General features: G+C 44.4%; 2 protein-coding genes and 1 pseudogene across 3 annotated transcripts in view; 2 read left to right on the forward strand and 1 right to left on the reverse strand.

The window, feature by feature from the left end:
- The window catches only part of ST7L (suppression of tumorigenicity 7 like), a 149,510-nt gene extending 142,315 nt beyond the window's left edge, over positions 1–7,195 (forward strand). The window contains exon 15 of the mRNA XM_066352861.1: positions 7,121–7,195. Within this exon, the coding sequence (XP_066208958.1) occupies positions 7,121–7,144 (24 nt within the window). The 3' untranslated portion in view covers positions 7,145–7,195. The remainder of the gene's footprint in view (positions 1–7,120) is intronic.
- The window catches only part of CTTNBP2NL (CTTNBP2 N-terminal like), a 51,737-nt gene that overhangs the window by 5,032 nt on the left and 32,136 nt on the right, over positions 1–14,569 (reverse strand). For both annotated transcript variants that reach the window (XM_066352858.1, XM_066352859.1), the window contains 2 exons: positions 4,227–4,457; positions 547–654 (listed from right to left, as the gene is read on the reverse strand). In XM_066352858.1, the coding sequence (XP_066208955.1) occupies positions 547–654; positions 4,227–4,457 (339 nt within the window). The remainder of the gene's footprint in view (positions 1–546; positions 655–4,226; positions 4,458–14,569) is intronic.
- Positions 10,809–10,998, forward strand: LOC136383675 (U1 spliceosomal RNA; annotated as a pseudogene).

Raw genomic sequence — 14,569 nt, forward strand, 5'->3', positions numbered from 1 at the left:
TCCTGGGTTTGATTCCCGGTCAGGGCACACAGGAGAAGTGGCCATCTGCTTCTCCACCCCTCCCCCTTCTCTCTCTCTCTCCCCTTCCCGCAGTCATGGCTCAAATGGATTGAGTGAGTTGGCCCTGGATGCAGAGGATGGCTCCATGGCCTCCGCCTCAAGCGTTAAAATGGCTCAGTTGCCGAGCCATTTTGTGCTGTGGCCCCAGACAGGCAGAGCATCGTCCCTTAGTGGGCTTGCTGGGTAGATCCCAGCTGGGGCACATGTGGGAGTCTGTCTCTGCCTCTGGTCTCTCAATTAAAAAAAAAAAAAGAAGGAAAGAAAATACAAATTTGCTAACAGACTTGTATTGTGCTTCTGCATACTAAAGGGTCTCAGACATCAAAGTTAGAAACCTGTTTACCTTTGTTTAATCCAGTACGTCCCAGACTTACTTGACTACAAAGCCCTTTTTTTTGAGTGACACCAATTTACACCCTGCCAAACAGTCTGGAAATGCTATTCTGGGCAAATGCTGCTACAAACCCCCGGCCCTGCTGTAATTACCTGCTGGGTCAGCCGCTCTCTCTCCTTCTCCAGCATGTAGGTGACGTCATCTCCTTCTGCTGTGTCCTGTGCGTGCCTTTGCCTTTCTTCCTCAAGGTCTAGGATCACCTTTAAAGAATTAAAAAAAAAATCATTGCCAAATATCAAGGAATTACACTTATAATACAGTTAAATGCTAAGTGCCTATCTAACTGAGCACCTCAGATAGTTCCAGAGTTAGAGAGAGAAGTAAATCCCAGCCAGGCCACCACGGAGCACGTTGTCTTGTGGGGTGGAAGACGAGCTGTGCTCTAGAAAACCACAAGGTGCACGCTTTCTGAGGTCTACACAGAGCAGTCTGTAAGCAGAGGGCAGGAACTGATTAATTAGCTGCAGGGGCTGTGAAGGCTTTGGAGAATTAACAGAAGGTCCAGGAAACAGGCAGTTTGGTGGCACTAGGGGACAGGGATAGGTAATGAAGACAGGACAGGACCGCGGCAGGCGGAACGTTCGGGCCCCGCCCCTCAAACGCGCAAGTCACGGAGAGGGGCCTGAAATTAGACATCTCAAATGGCTGGCATCCTAACTGTGCCTTGCTCAATTAATTAATAGCATGCATTTTGTACTGGGATTTGAAGGGGAGATTTTTCACAGGGCTTTTCATTAACCTGCCTGCCCATTCCACTTACCCTGATGCCCAAGGATTAAGCCCAATTTTAAGGAAAATGCAAACTGAAAGGGACATCTGCCACCTAACCCTGCTTGTAACTACCTACACACTATTCTTTTTTAAAATTTTATTTTCATTTATACATTTTAGGGGAGGAGAGAGAGATAAAGAGAGAGATAAAGAGAGAGAGAAGGGGGGAGGAGCAGGAGGCATCAACTCCCATATGTGCCTTGATGGGGCAAGCCCAGGTTTTGAACCTGTGACCTAAGCGTTCTGGTCTACACTTTATCCACCACCACCCCATGGCCATTTCTCCTTGTTTATTCTCAATAACAATTCTTATAAATGGAGAGAGGAAATTTTCCAGGACATGTAACTCCTCTTTAATTTAGTAACTTACTTTTTTTTTTTTTTAAGATTTTATTTATTCATTATGGAGAGGAGGGAGAGAGAGAGAGAGAGAGAAGGGGGGGAGGAGCAGGAAGCATCAACTCCCATATGTGCCTTGACCAGGTAAGTCCAGGGTTTTGAACCGGCAACCTCAGCGTTCCAGGTTGACGCTTTATCCACTGCGCCTCCACCGGTCAGGCCTAACTCCTCTTTAAACACAAGTGAAAACATTTTGGTGTCCTTCCTTCCAGTTTAAAAAAACATCAAATTTTTCAATTGAACAGAAAGACAAACTTTTGGCTAAAGGCGGCAGATCATCTCCTCTCCTTCCCAACGGCCCTCTGAAACTAGAGAAAATGCAACGAAAAGAATAAACCCACAAAGACAAAGAGAGAGACTGGAGCAGACAAGGAATTTAAATAATACTCTGAAGAAAGAGGAGGCTGGAGGAGGGAAAGCTACTTTGGTATGGGGGTGGGGGGGGGTGAGGGTCGGTTGCCCTTCAGAGCTGGAAGAGATGAGGAACCTGGAGGCGGGCGTGCAGAGGACAGCTGTGACCTGGGACAGGGAATAGGGGGTGGGGCTGTCCTCTCAACTTTATTCTCATACGTTGAATGTTAGCAGTGAGGCATCTACTGCCCAGGCATAAGCAGATGTTTATCCTCTGAAGACACAAACTAGACAGGCTCAGGATCTGGGAAGAGCAGATATGACAGAGAACAGGGGTGAGGAAAGAGAGGTATGTTTTGGGGGGAAGATGGAAGGGGCGCAGAGAAAAGGGAGGTGTGGTGGAAGAAAATGAAATCCATCTACAGCAAAAGAAGTAACTGTCTAAAACTGATAAAGCGAGAGAGCTGTATATGGTTTAGAAATATTGATGCGCTCTACCAAAATAAATGGTTATTAGAAAATGTGGTTGCCTGACTACTGAGGAGCAGGAATGGAAGAGGTGGACTAGGGAACTCTATTTTTCACAATAAGAGCTACTATGTAATTCACTGTTCAAACCACAATGCTTCTGAGAGTCAAAGAGGGTATATACCATCAGCAACCATGCCAAGGCGACAGGAGAAACTGGACTTTCTCAGGCAAACTGGGACTATAAGCACCGTCATTATAAGCCTCTTGATGCTACTTGATTTCCAGAAGTCATGTGCTACTTTGATAGGACACTCAAGATTAGACAGGCAGTTGGTTTAAAATAGTTAACACCCACAGACACTTACATCACAACACAGTCTTCAGGAATTTTGAATTATTTTTAATTTCTTCCTTTCCCCAATCACCTAGAGCCACAAATCATCCCGATACTACCCCTTCCGTGGGAGCCGGCCAGCCAGCCTTCCCCCAGCTCAGTTACCTCATGCCTGAGGAGGGTGCAGGCCTGCCTACCAAACGGGGCTGTGGGGTTATCTTAGAGGACTATGTGGGAACCCCACCCTCTCAGTTCAAAGGCAGCTAGCTCAGATCCACTGATACCTTCTAAGTTGGGGCCCAACTTCAGGTCACTTCAGCAGACCAGAGGTGAAACTTTTCTGGGTCTTTGACAATGTTGAGAATTCAATTAAAGATATAGGGAAAAATGTCATTTTCTATGAAAATGCATAAGCTTTTGGCATTCTGTATATTTTGAGAGGGGGGATCATGAAACACCTGGGGCTCATCATGGCTAAGAGCCTCCACTCTGCCTTTCATTTGGACTCTGTGACGGGACAGAAAAACCAACGGGCGAGAACTAAGCCTAAGCAACTTGTCATGCATTTTAGGCAGAAGGCTCTCTAATGCAGGTAAACATAAAAGTAATCAAACTGCAGCTACTAATCCGATTTTTCAGAATAAATGCTTCGTAGTAATTCCACCGATGACCCCCCATTGTTGGCATAGATCTAAACCAACAGTTTAAAGAAAAATGCAGATTCTAGCCAAGCATGTTTTACAGGCTAAATCAGAGCAGTAAATGACAAGACGGGGAATAAAATCATAAGCACTAGAATTCCAAAGAGCTGAGGAAAGCACGGTTTGCCTTCCTAATCAGGGGCTAGAAGACCTGGAGGGGGAGAGAGAGAGAGAGAGAGAGAGAGAGAGAGAGAGACACACACACACACACACACACACACACACACAATTTTGTAGTAGGGTAGAACAGTAGTTTTATGGTTTCATGAGAAATAAAATGCAATGAAACTCAAAACCAGAAATAAATGAAAATAACCTATTGGCTTGTATGTTTCTGGTCAGGTCAGTATTCTCTCCTCCCCCTCTCCCTCTCATTCTCCAAATACCTATTCATCTTTTTATCTATCACGTAAGTAAGCAAACAGAGAACACCCCCTTCAGCTGCGAGCGTGGTCAAGCCCGTCTGCTTGAATGATGGGGAGCAGGGGAAACACAACAAGGCCCAGGGCCTATCAGGAAGGAATGCGGTCTTGACTGTGTCTGGCACACTCCCTAAATCGAACATTTCCAACAACCTGTCTTCTCTTTCCTATCTCCTGGCTCCTCGGTGCGCCAACGGGCTTTCTGATACCTGTGGAACGTCCAGTCGATTGCTGTGAAAACTGGCAGCTGACAAGAACTATCAGGCATTATTTATAAAGCCTTCCCAGGAGTGTGTGGGGCCCACGTGCCCGGGCGCGCCCACCTTTCGGTGCCTGCTCTCGGCGGCGGCCAGCTGGGACAGCATGCGCTCCTGCATGTTCTTACACTGCTTCATCACCACCTGGAGAATCGAGAGGGGGTTCGTGCAGACTGGCTGCTTCTCGCCATCGCTCCTCTCCCTCAGCGTTTCGAAGTCTCGCTGCAGAGCCAGCAGAGGGTCACTGATGTTGTACTTCCCATAGCGTTCTTCAATGAACGTGCCTCTGTGTTGGGCCTGGGAAAGAAAAACATGGTCTTTTGCTTTTTAAAACTGTCAAGGAGGGGGATTTGCTAGCGGTGACACATTAAAGGTGGTCGAGTTAGTATAAATCTACTAACCTTTGGCATTTGCATTTCTAAAATATGCTAAACACGATCATTTTGTGAGTACATATTTGGAGACCTAACAAGGTGGCTATAGAGAAGTCAAGTATACTAAACATATTTTCACATGATAATCTAGGACTATTTGTGATGTGTACATACGGCGGGTCAAGAGGACAGAGGCACTTAAAACTAGAGGAGCAGACAAAATCCCTTCCACCTGTGGTCACATGCCTCCCCCTCTTCCAGTCTCTGTTCAGCTGCTAACTTGCATCCTCCTGTCTGTCCCCTTTGGGGGGTGAGCTCTGAGGGTGAGAGAAGGTGGGCAGGGGACGTGGGCTGGTGCTTGGAGTCTGGTCTAAGGCTTCGGGCCTGGGTGCCAGTCGGGTCCAAGGGTCAGGAAGGGATCGGAATGATATTCTCAGGTTTCCTGCTTCTCTTACCTCTGCTAGGAAGGACGTGAAGTACTTCCTCCATGGGCATCACAGGTTCTGTGCAGGTGCACAGAATGACAATAGCAAGTACTCTAAGACATGACATTAAAAGTTGCCCGAGACATTTCACAAAAACGTGTTAATATGGCATTGAGATAGCTTTCTCAAAAACCACAGCAAAGCACCACATAATTTAAACTTTCAAATGAAATCTAGTTAAGAAAATTACTGTAGTTTACCAATTAAAAATTTTCTCATCAGGGACTATATTTTCTTATAACCACCATCCAAAGTAGGAACCCATTTGAAAAGGGAAATACACAATTCAATGGCTATGCTAAAACAAACAAATCAAAACACCCTAAATAGAATAAAGCATGATGTTTCTTTAACACAGAAGTATGTTTTAGTGCTGAAAATCTGATGCCTCCTTTTTTCATTAAACAGCCCAAGTTCAAGACCCAGGAATCACAGCCTATGCTACTAATCTGTGCTGGTATAAGTTGATAGATGTTCAATACAGAGTTAGAAGCACTGGGTTTTACTTTGTCTTGACAAAAAGATGACTTAATTGGAGTATCTGGATAATACTTGTATTTTGGAAATAGAAAAAGGTAAATCCATTTTGTTTAAGTCACTGCTAACCACCTTCTTTACCTTACTGTGTGTGTGTGTGTGTGTGTGTGTGTGTGTGTGTTAAAGAGGGGAGGGACTCGAAAGAATCCTATTTTTTTCAGCTTCAAATTAGAAAGGAAAATTTCCGTAAAATTTCAAAATAAGCTGTAGTCCATTTAGTATGGAGAAAGACAAGACCAATTTCTGAATTATCTATTTACATTTTATTATTATACTTAAAAATCACAGTGATGCCTGACCAGGCAGTGGCACAGTGGATAGAGCGTCAGACTGGGATGCAGAGGACCCAAGTTCGAAACCTCGAAGTCGCTGGCTTGAGCGCAGGCTCATCTGGTTTGAGCAAAAAGCTCACCAGTTTGGACCCAAGGTCACTTGGCATGAGTAAGGGGTCACTCACTCTGCTGTAGCCCCTGGTCAAGGCACAGACGAGAAAGCAGGCAATGAACAGCTAAGGTGCCACAATGAAGAATTGATGCTTCTCATCTCTCTCCCTTCCTGTCTGTCCCTATCTGTCTGTCTGTCTGTCTCTCTCTCTTACACACACATACACACACACATACACACACAAATCAGTGACAGTATAAAGCAAAAAAGCTAGTTTTCAGTTACATTTTAAAAAACAGTAGTGTCACCCTGGCTGGGTAGCTTAGTTAGTTAGAGTGTCGTCCTGCCTGGCCAGGCGGTGGCGCGGTGGATAGAATGTCGGACTGGGATGCAGTAGAGTGTCGTCCTAATATCACAAGGTTGTGGGCTCAATCCCGTCAGGGCTCATACAACAGTCAACCAATGAACACATAAATAAGTGGACAAGGAAGAGGGGAAAAAATGCTTTAAGAAGCTGAAATTGCACTTTTCTGTCACGTTTATGATTATTATTTTAAACTTATTTAATGAATTTAGTGAGAGAGGAACGGAAAGACAAGAAGAGGGACCCGTTCCTTTATGTGCCCTGACTGGGGGTCAAACTGGCAACCTCTCCGCTCTGGGACGATGCTTTAACCAACTGAGCCATCCAGGCACAGCTGTCACTGTTTTTTTGTGTGACAGATACAGAGAGAGGGACAGATACGGACAGACAGACAGGAAGGGAGAGAGATAAGTATCAATTCTTCATTGTGGCACCTTAGTTGTTCATTGATTGCTTTCCATATGTGCCTTGACCAGGAGCACAGCAGACCGAGTGACCCCTTGCTCAAGCCAGTGACCCTGGGTCCAAGCCGGTGAGCTGGGCCCAAATCAGATGAGCCCGTGCTTAAGCCGGCGACCTCAGGGCCCCGAACCTGAGTCCTCCATGTCCCAGTCTGACGCTCCATCCAAAGCGCCACTGCCTGGTCAGGCAGCTGTCACGTTTTTTAATTCATGGTTACCATTTCTGTATGATTAGTGATGGTAAAGGAATGGTTACTGGTACTGAAATTGGATTAGTAGGGCAACCCCACCCAAACAAATAAACAAACTAACTTCTTGGAAACCTGAATATCTTTATGATCTTTTCCTTTTTCAGAACACCGTGGAGAAAGTAGGATGAGAGAGCAGGAGCTGGGGGTACCATTCACGACCTTGACATCAGATCTGCTGAGAACTGTCTCTCTGGTGTGAGTATATAGTTAACGAATCCTTACCAATAGGACTCTTTTAAACCCACATTGTTATTACCCTGTATAATTAATAAGCATCACTGAGGTACGAGTAATGGATAGAGAGCTTGTTTGGTGAGGTCTGACTTCTGAGAACAGTTGTTAAGCTGTTTTCTGTTGAAGAATTTCACAGCAATTACATAATCACTTGCATAGAAATTGCAAGTTGTTCAAAACTGGTGGCTTTGCACATAAATGAAAAGAATCTGTGGAATAATCTAAAAAAGGCTCCTTGTCAAAAACAGTTCATTTAAATACACTCATTAAAAAAAAAGATTTTATTGATTGATTTTAGAGAGAGGGGAGAGAGAAAGAGAGAGAGAGAGAGAGAGAGATTGAAGGTGAGGGAAGAGCAGGAAGCATCAACTCCCATATGTGCCTTGACTGGGCAAGCCTGGGGTTTTGAACTGGCGACCTCAGTGTGCTAGGTCAAAGCTTTATCCACGGTGCCACCGCAGGCCAGGCTTAATTAAATCCATTTTAAAATGGGAAAAGTGAATACAATGATTACACCAAACACTGGATTGAAATACAGGAGGCAGAATATAGTATTTTTCAACCAACTTAATGCCTCAATCAGGTGCACTGTATAGATGACAGGTTTAACAGCACAAATAACAATAACCAAGAACAAATGTTAAGATTTGAAGAATGAAAGAAGAGCTTTAGTGGACATGTGTACTGGTTATGTATTCCTACATAACAAATTACCCTGAAGTTGAGTTTAAACTTTTTTTTTTTATCTCATAGTTTCCTAAGGCCAGGAATCTGGGAGGGGCTGGCTGGTATTCTGGCTCAGTGCCTCCTAAGATTGCAGTCAAGCTGTCGGCCAGCACTCCCGTCATCAGAAGGTACACTCGGGCTGGTGGGTGTGTTTCCAAGCTTACTCACATGGCTGGAGGCACAGGCCTGGGTTCCTTGCATGTGCTGACTTCCTACAGCGCCAGTGATGGGAGAGATAGAGGCAGACAGACACACCAAGGTGGGAGCCCCAGCCTGGTGAATAATAATCTTAAAGCGACACACCATCACTGCTGATGTATTCTATTGGTCACACAGACCAACACTGGTCAGTGTGGGAGGGGACTACATAAAGGCGTGACTATCAGGAGTGGGGTCACTGGGGGCCATCTTGGAGGCTGGCCACCACAGGTGAATGACTCACTATGCTACCATTATTTACATCTCAGGTGAAGATTTAGTATTAAATTACTACTTCAACAGTATTTCAGCTATTTTATAAAGAAATCAATGATCTTGGGTTGACTTTTGAGGGAAGGAATTCAGTAATACAGCTGAAACCAATCAATTTCTTATAATTTCATTATTTTCACTTCACTGACAACCGATATTTTAATTACAGAGCAATTCCTACATTGTCAGAAAACATAATGCTCTCTAATTTCAGACAACAAGAAAATAATCGGCTGGTAGACAGATTCAATTACACAGGGTATTACTACAGCAGACAAAACATACTAGTCATCTCGGACTCATTTATTTTTACTGTCCCAGGCTGAGTGAGACACACCACCACTGAAAGCTTAAAATAAACCACACAGTATCCCCGGAGTCTGCTGTGCTCGCTCTCCACAAATTTCAGCTCGCTGTGAGAAACTTCAAAAGGAAACACAAAGCCAGCACCTCCTTTTCCCTCCCCAATATTATTTATACTATGATAGGAAATTAATCTCTTTAACTGGGGTTTATATTCAAGTACAGGCTTTATTTTCAAGACTCAGGCTGGTGCCATAACTGGATTAGAATGTATCTTTGCCATTTACTGCAAATTCTGAAGCAACACTTTAAAAAGTAATGAGGCAGTGTGGCACCATGGATAGAGCGTGGGGGACGTGGAGGACCCAGCTTCAAAACCTTGAAGTTGCTGGCTTGAGCGCGGGCTCACCAGCTTGAGTGCGGGGTTGCTGGCTTGAGCATGGGATCATAGACATGACCCCATGGTTGCTGGTTTGAGCCCAAAGGTCACTGGATTGAAGCCCAAGGTCGCTGGCTTGAGCACTTGCTCTGCTGTAGCCCCTCGGTCAAGGCACATATCAGAAAACAATCAGTGAACAACTAAGGTGACAAAACGAAGAATTGATGCTTCTCATCTCCCTCTCTTCCTGTCTGTCTGTCCCTCTCTGTCTCTGTCAAAACAACCAACCAACCAACCAAACAAACAAACAAAAAACAAAACAAGGCCCTGACAGTTGGCTCAATGGTAGAGCATCAGCCTGGTATGTGGAAGTCCCAGGTTCAATTCCCAGTCAGGGCACAAAGGAGAGGCAACCATCTGCTTCTCCAACCCTACCCCTCTCCCTTCTCTCGCTCTCTCTCTTCCTCTCCCACAGCCATGGCTCGAATGAGCAAGTTGGCTCTGGGTCATGAGGATGGCTCCATGGCCTTGCCTCAGGCACTAAAATAGCTCAGTTGCTCAGCAATGGAGCAGGGGCTCCAGATGGGCAGAACATCAGTCCCAGATGGGGGCTGTTGGGTGGATCCTGGTAGGGGCACATGTGGGAGTCTGTCTCTCCACCTCCCTGCCTTTCACTTGATAGAAAGAAAAGAAAGGAAAGAAAGGAAAGAAAGAAAGAAAGAGAGAGAGAGAGAGAGAGAGAGAGAGAGAAAGAGAGAGAGAGAGAGAGAGAGAAAGAAAGAAAGAAAGAAAGAAAGAAAGAAAGAAAGAAAGAAAGAAAGAAAGAGAAAGAAAGAAAGAAAAAGAAAAAACCAACCAAACTCCAGATAACTCCAAAGTAACACATCACTAAAACCACTTGGGATTCCCAGACAACTAATAACTATCCATTTAGCAGTTAGGCTTGAACTACTATGTGACATTCTATATAATGTGGCAATTAGCATTTATCTCTAGGGTTATGATTCAACAGTTCTCATTTATCTTTTTTTCTTCCTGCCTGAACTATAAGCAACTCAAAGCACTTCTCATACCTCCTTCTTCTTTCTTCTTCCTGTATTTAGTCTGAAGCTCAAGACACTTAACAGATGTTCACTTTTTAGCCTCTTTCCTGATGTCTCAGCTTCTCCTTACTCTCATCATTTCGTGAGGTCAACATTTTATTTTGCTGTTATTAAAATCTATGATTTACTTAGTATAATCACTTAAAGGCAGCCGTTTTCAACCTTTTTCATCTCATGGCACACATAAACTAATTACTAAAATTCTGCAGCACACCAAAAAATGTATTTTTTGCTGATCTGACAAAAAAGATAGGTATAATTTTGATTCATTCACACCAGACAGCTATTGTGTTGACTGTAGTCATTTAATTTTCTTTTCAATTCATTGATTTTAGAGAGAGAAACATTGATCGGTTGTTCTACTTACTTATGCATTCACTGGTTGATTCTTGTATGTGCCCTGACCCGGGATCAAACCCACAACTTTGGCATATAAGCACAATACTCAACAATTGAGCTACCCAGCCAAAGCTACTGTTGTTGTTATTATTATTTTTATTTGACAATCTAAGGGAAAAGAGATCAGTGTTCCTGACTAAATAGTTAGGTATTGCATGTTTTAAAAATTCTTGGCCCATACTTACCTGGCAGGGGAGAAACCATGATCATGAAGGTGGTTTTCCCAGGGTGAGGCTCACTCATTGCACTCCGAGTGTGCTGACCCCTGCGATTTCCCCAAATGTGGGAAACTCGACTGCATAATTTGTGGTAGTGGGGGACTGCGGAAAAAAAAAAAAAAAAAAAAAAAAAAAATTCTTGGCCCTGGCTGGCTGGCTCAGTGGACATAGCATCAGCCCGGCCTGAGGATGACCTGGGTTCGATCCTTGGTTAGGGCAACAACAGAAGTGACCATCTGCTCTGTTCCTCTCCCTCTCCCCTTTCTTTCTCTCTTCCCTTCTTACAGCCAGTGGCTGGGTTGGTCCAAGCGTCGGCCCCAGATGGGGGCTGCCAGGTGGGTCCGGTTGGGGCACATGTGGGAGTTTGTCTATCTCCCCTCCTCTCGCTCAAAAGAAAAAATTCTTGGCCCTGGCCGGTTGGCTCAGTGGTAGAGCGTCGGCCTGGCGTGCAGAAGTCCCAGGTTCGATTCCCGGCCAGGGCACACAGGAGAAGCGTCCATCTGCTTCTCCACCCCTCCCCCTCTCTTTCCTCTCTGTCTCTCTCTTCCCCTCCCGCAGCCGAGGCTCCATTGGAGCAAAGATGGCCCGGGCGCTGGGGATGGCTCCTTGGCCTCTGCCCCAGGCGCTAGAGTGGCTCTGGTCGCAACAGAGCGATGCCCTGGAGGGGCAGAGCATCGCCCCCTGGTGGGCAGAGCGTCGCCCCCTGGTGGGCGTGCCGGGTGGATCCCGGTCGGGCGCATGTGGGAGTCTGTCTGACTGTCTCTCCCCGTTTCCAGCTTCAGAGAAATTAAAAAAAAAAACACAAAAACTCTTGAGGCACGTCGGTTAAAAATTGTTAGTTAAGCTAATATCAATGTACACATTTAGCAAACTGACTCTGATGTAGAATGAACCTCAAAGATACCCTCTGGAGTCAGTTTGCATCCACAAATGTTTATAAAAGCAATTATTTACATAAGGACTGACTTTATCATTTATTGTTATTTAACTAAAGTGTACTAAATTCTTTTGAAGGCTAAAAATGGTAAGCTCAGTACAAATATTTCTAGCTAGTGGGCTCCTTTTTGATAGAAAAATAATATGGGTAAACAGCATAATGTGCTGTTTCAACATTCAGATTTTTTCATAGTCCTATGAAAATATCTGGTAAAAAGGAAATACATGTGTTGAGGATTTTTTGTCTTTTTTTTTCTATTGATATATATATGGTTGAAACAAGTTACATACACTTTCTGGACTGGGTCTACAACTTTTTGATGTGGAGAGAAGTGTGTAAAGGGATTCAACAAGTCATGAACAAATGAATGCTCTCAATATAAATTACAGACTTTGAGTGTGTGTAAAATATATATATATATTTTTTACAGAGACAGAGAGAGAGTCAGAGAGAGGGATAGACAGGGATAGACAGACAGGAACGGAGAGATGAGAAGCATCAGTCATTAGCTTTTCGTTGCGCATTGCACACGTTAGTTGTTCATTGATTGCTTTCTCATATGTGCCTTCACCGTGGGCCTTCAGCAGACCGAGTAACCCCTTGCTCAAGCCAGTGACCTTGGGTCCAAGCTGGTGAGCTTTTGCTCAAACCAGATGAGCCTGCGCTCAAGCTGGCGACCTTGGGGTCTCGAACCTGAGTCCTCAGCATCCCAATCCGACGCTCTATCCACTGCGCTACCGCCTGGTCAGGCTGAGTATAATTTTTAATGATGCATTAGATCCTAATCTCTTTTATTCAAGAGACCTGGATCTCTTAAATGAGAGTTGACACCTGACTCAGAATAGTCACACAAAACAGGGATGGATCACAGACGTAAAGATAAAATATAAAAGGCCAAAAAGCACATGAGAAAGTGCTCATCTCACTGGTCTTTGGGGAGGTATAAATTAAAGCAATAATAAGGCACCACTCATTTAAAATAAAGACATGACCTATATAAAATAAGATACCACTTATTTTAGCTGCCAGAAAGGCTAAAAGTAAAATCTGACAACATCCAATGTTGGAAAGGACGGGAAGCAACCAGAACACTTGCACACTGCCAGAGGGAGTGGGAACGGTGCAACTGCTGTGGAATTAATCGGAAGTTTCTCACAAAGTTAGAAAAATGCCTACCTGCAATCCTACCTCTAAGTATTTATACAAAAGAAATGAAAATATAATCCACACAAAGACTTTTACACAGCTGTCCATAGCATCTTTACTCAGAACAGCCCCAAATGGAAACAAATAGCAATTAATAAAACAGATAAACAAAACGTGATGCATTCAAACAATGGAATACTATTCAGCAAGGAAAAGGATTGAGTTACTGATGAACATTAAAATGATATTGATGAACCTTAATGTTATACTCGACAACAACAACAACAACAACAACGAGCAGGCATAAAATAATACATCCTGTGTGACTGTGTTCTAACAGGCAACACTGATCTGTGGTGGAAAAAAAGTCAGAACAGTGGTTGCCTCAGGGTGTAGGGGGACAATTCACTCAGAAAGGGCACAAGATGACTTTGTTGTGTGATGAGAATGTGTATGTCTTGATAGGAGTGTGGGTCAAATAGATGTGTGCATTAATCAAAACTATTAAAATAACCATCTAAGACCTGTACATTACACTGTATCTAAATTATACCTCTAATTAAAAATATATAATGAACATTCAAGGGGAAATTAAGTTACGTGTCATAGATGCTTTAAATATAGTGTTTCAGAAACATGGGAACTTCAAGCCAAGGTAATTTTTTGTTGTTGTTGTATTTTTCTGAAGTGAGAAGCAGGGAGGCAGAGAGACAGACTCCTGTATGAGCCTGATCGGGATCCACCCGGCATGCCCACTAGGGGGCGATGCTTTGCCTGTCTGGGGCATTGCTCCTTTGCAACTGGAGCCATTGTAGCACCTGAGGCCGAGGCCATGAAGCCGTCCTCAGTGTCCAGGCCAACTTTGCTCCAATGGAGCCTCGGCTGTGGGAGGGGAAGAGAGAGATAGAGAGAAAGGAGAGGGAGAAAGGTGGAGAAGCGGATGGGTGCTTCTCCTGTGTGCCATGGCCGGGAATTGAACCCGGGACTTCTACACACTGGGCTGATGCTCTACCACTGAGCCAACCGGCCAGGGCCAATCCAAGGTAATTTTAGTAGTAACAATAGTAGAAACAACAAAGGAGGCATTAACAAGGCCAAGCAGTGTATTTAGTGGTTTACACATCTAATCTAATTTAGCAACACTCCTTTGAGGGCAGACATCATTGTATCTGCATTTCAGACAAGAAACTGAACATTAGCATGTGACTTTCCTGAGATCACAAAGCCAGGTAAGTAGTGGAGAAGAACAGTAAATGGTATACAGTAAGTACTGACCACACAGACAAATACTCCCCAGCACTCTGCAGGAATGCATTTCAACTCAGTACGTCTAGATCAGCAGCTTAAAAATGAAGCAGAACAGACTAGAAAACACTGCAGAGCACTGGCTGTCATAAGGCAAGTGCTGCTTCAAGAAACGTTTCTTTCTGGTGTAAGAATACGTGTGTGTGTGTGTGTGTGTGTGTGTGTGTTGGTGTGTCCCCGGGTAACATTATAAAGTCTATTTTTAACTATGTGTTCCTGTCAAATAAGTTTGAAAAACAGGCCCTGGCCGGTTGGCTCAGCGGTAGAGCGTCAGCCTGGCGTGCGGGGGACCCGGGTTAGATTCCCGGCCAGGGCACATAGGAGAAGCGCCC

Source organism: Saccopteryx leptura, chromosome 11, assembly GCF_036850995.1.
Source record: "Saccopteryx leptura isolate mSacLep1 chromosome 11, mSacLep1_pri_phased_curated, whole genome shotgun sequence".
NCBI classification, from domain to species: Eukaryota; Metazoa; Chordata; class Mammalia; order Chiroptera; family Emballonuridae; genus Saccopteryx; species Saccopteryx leptura.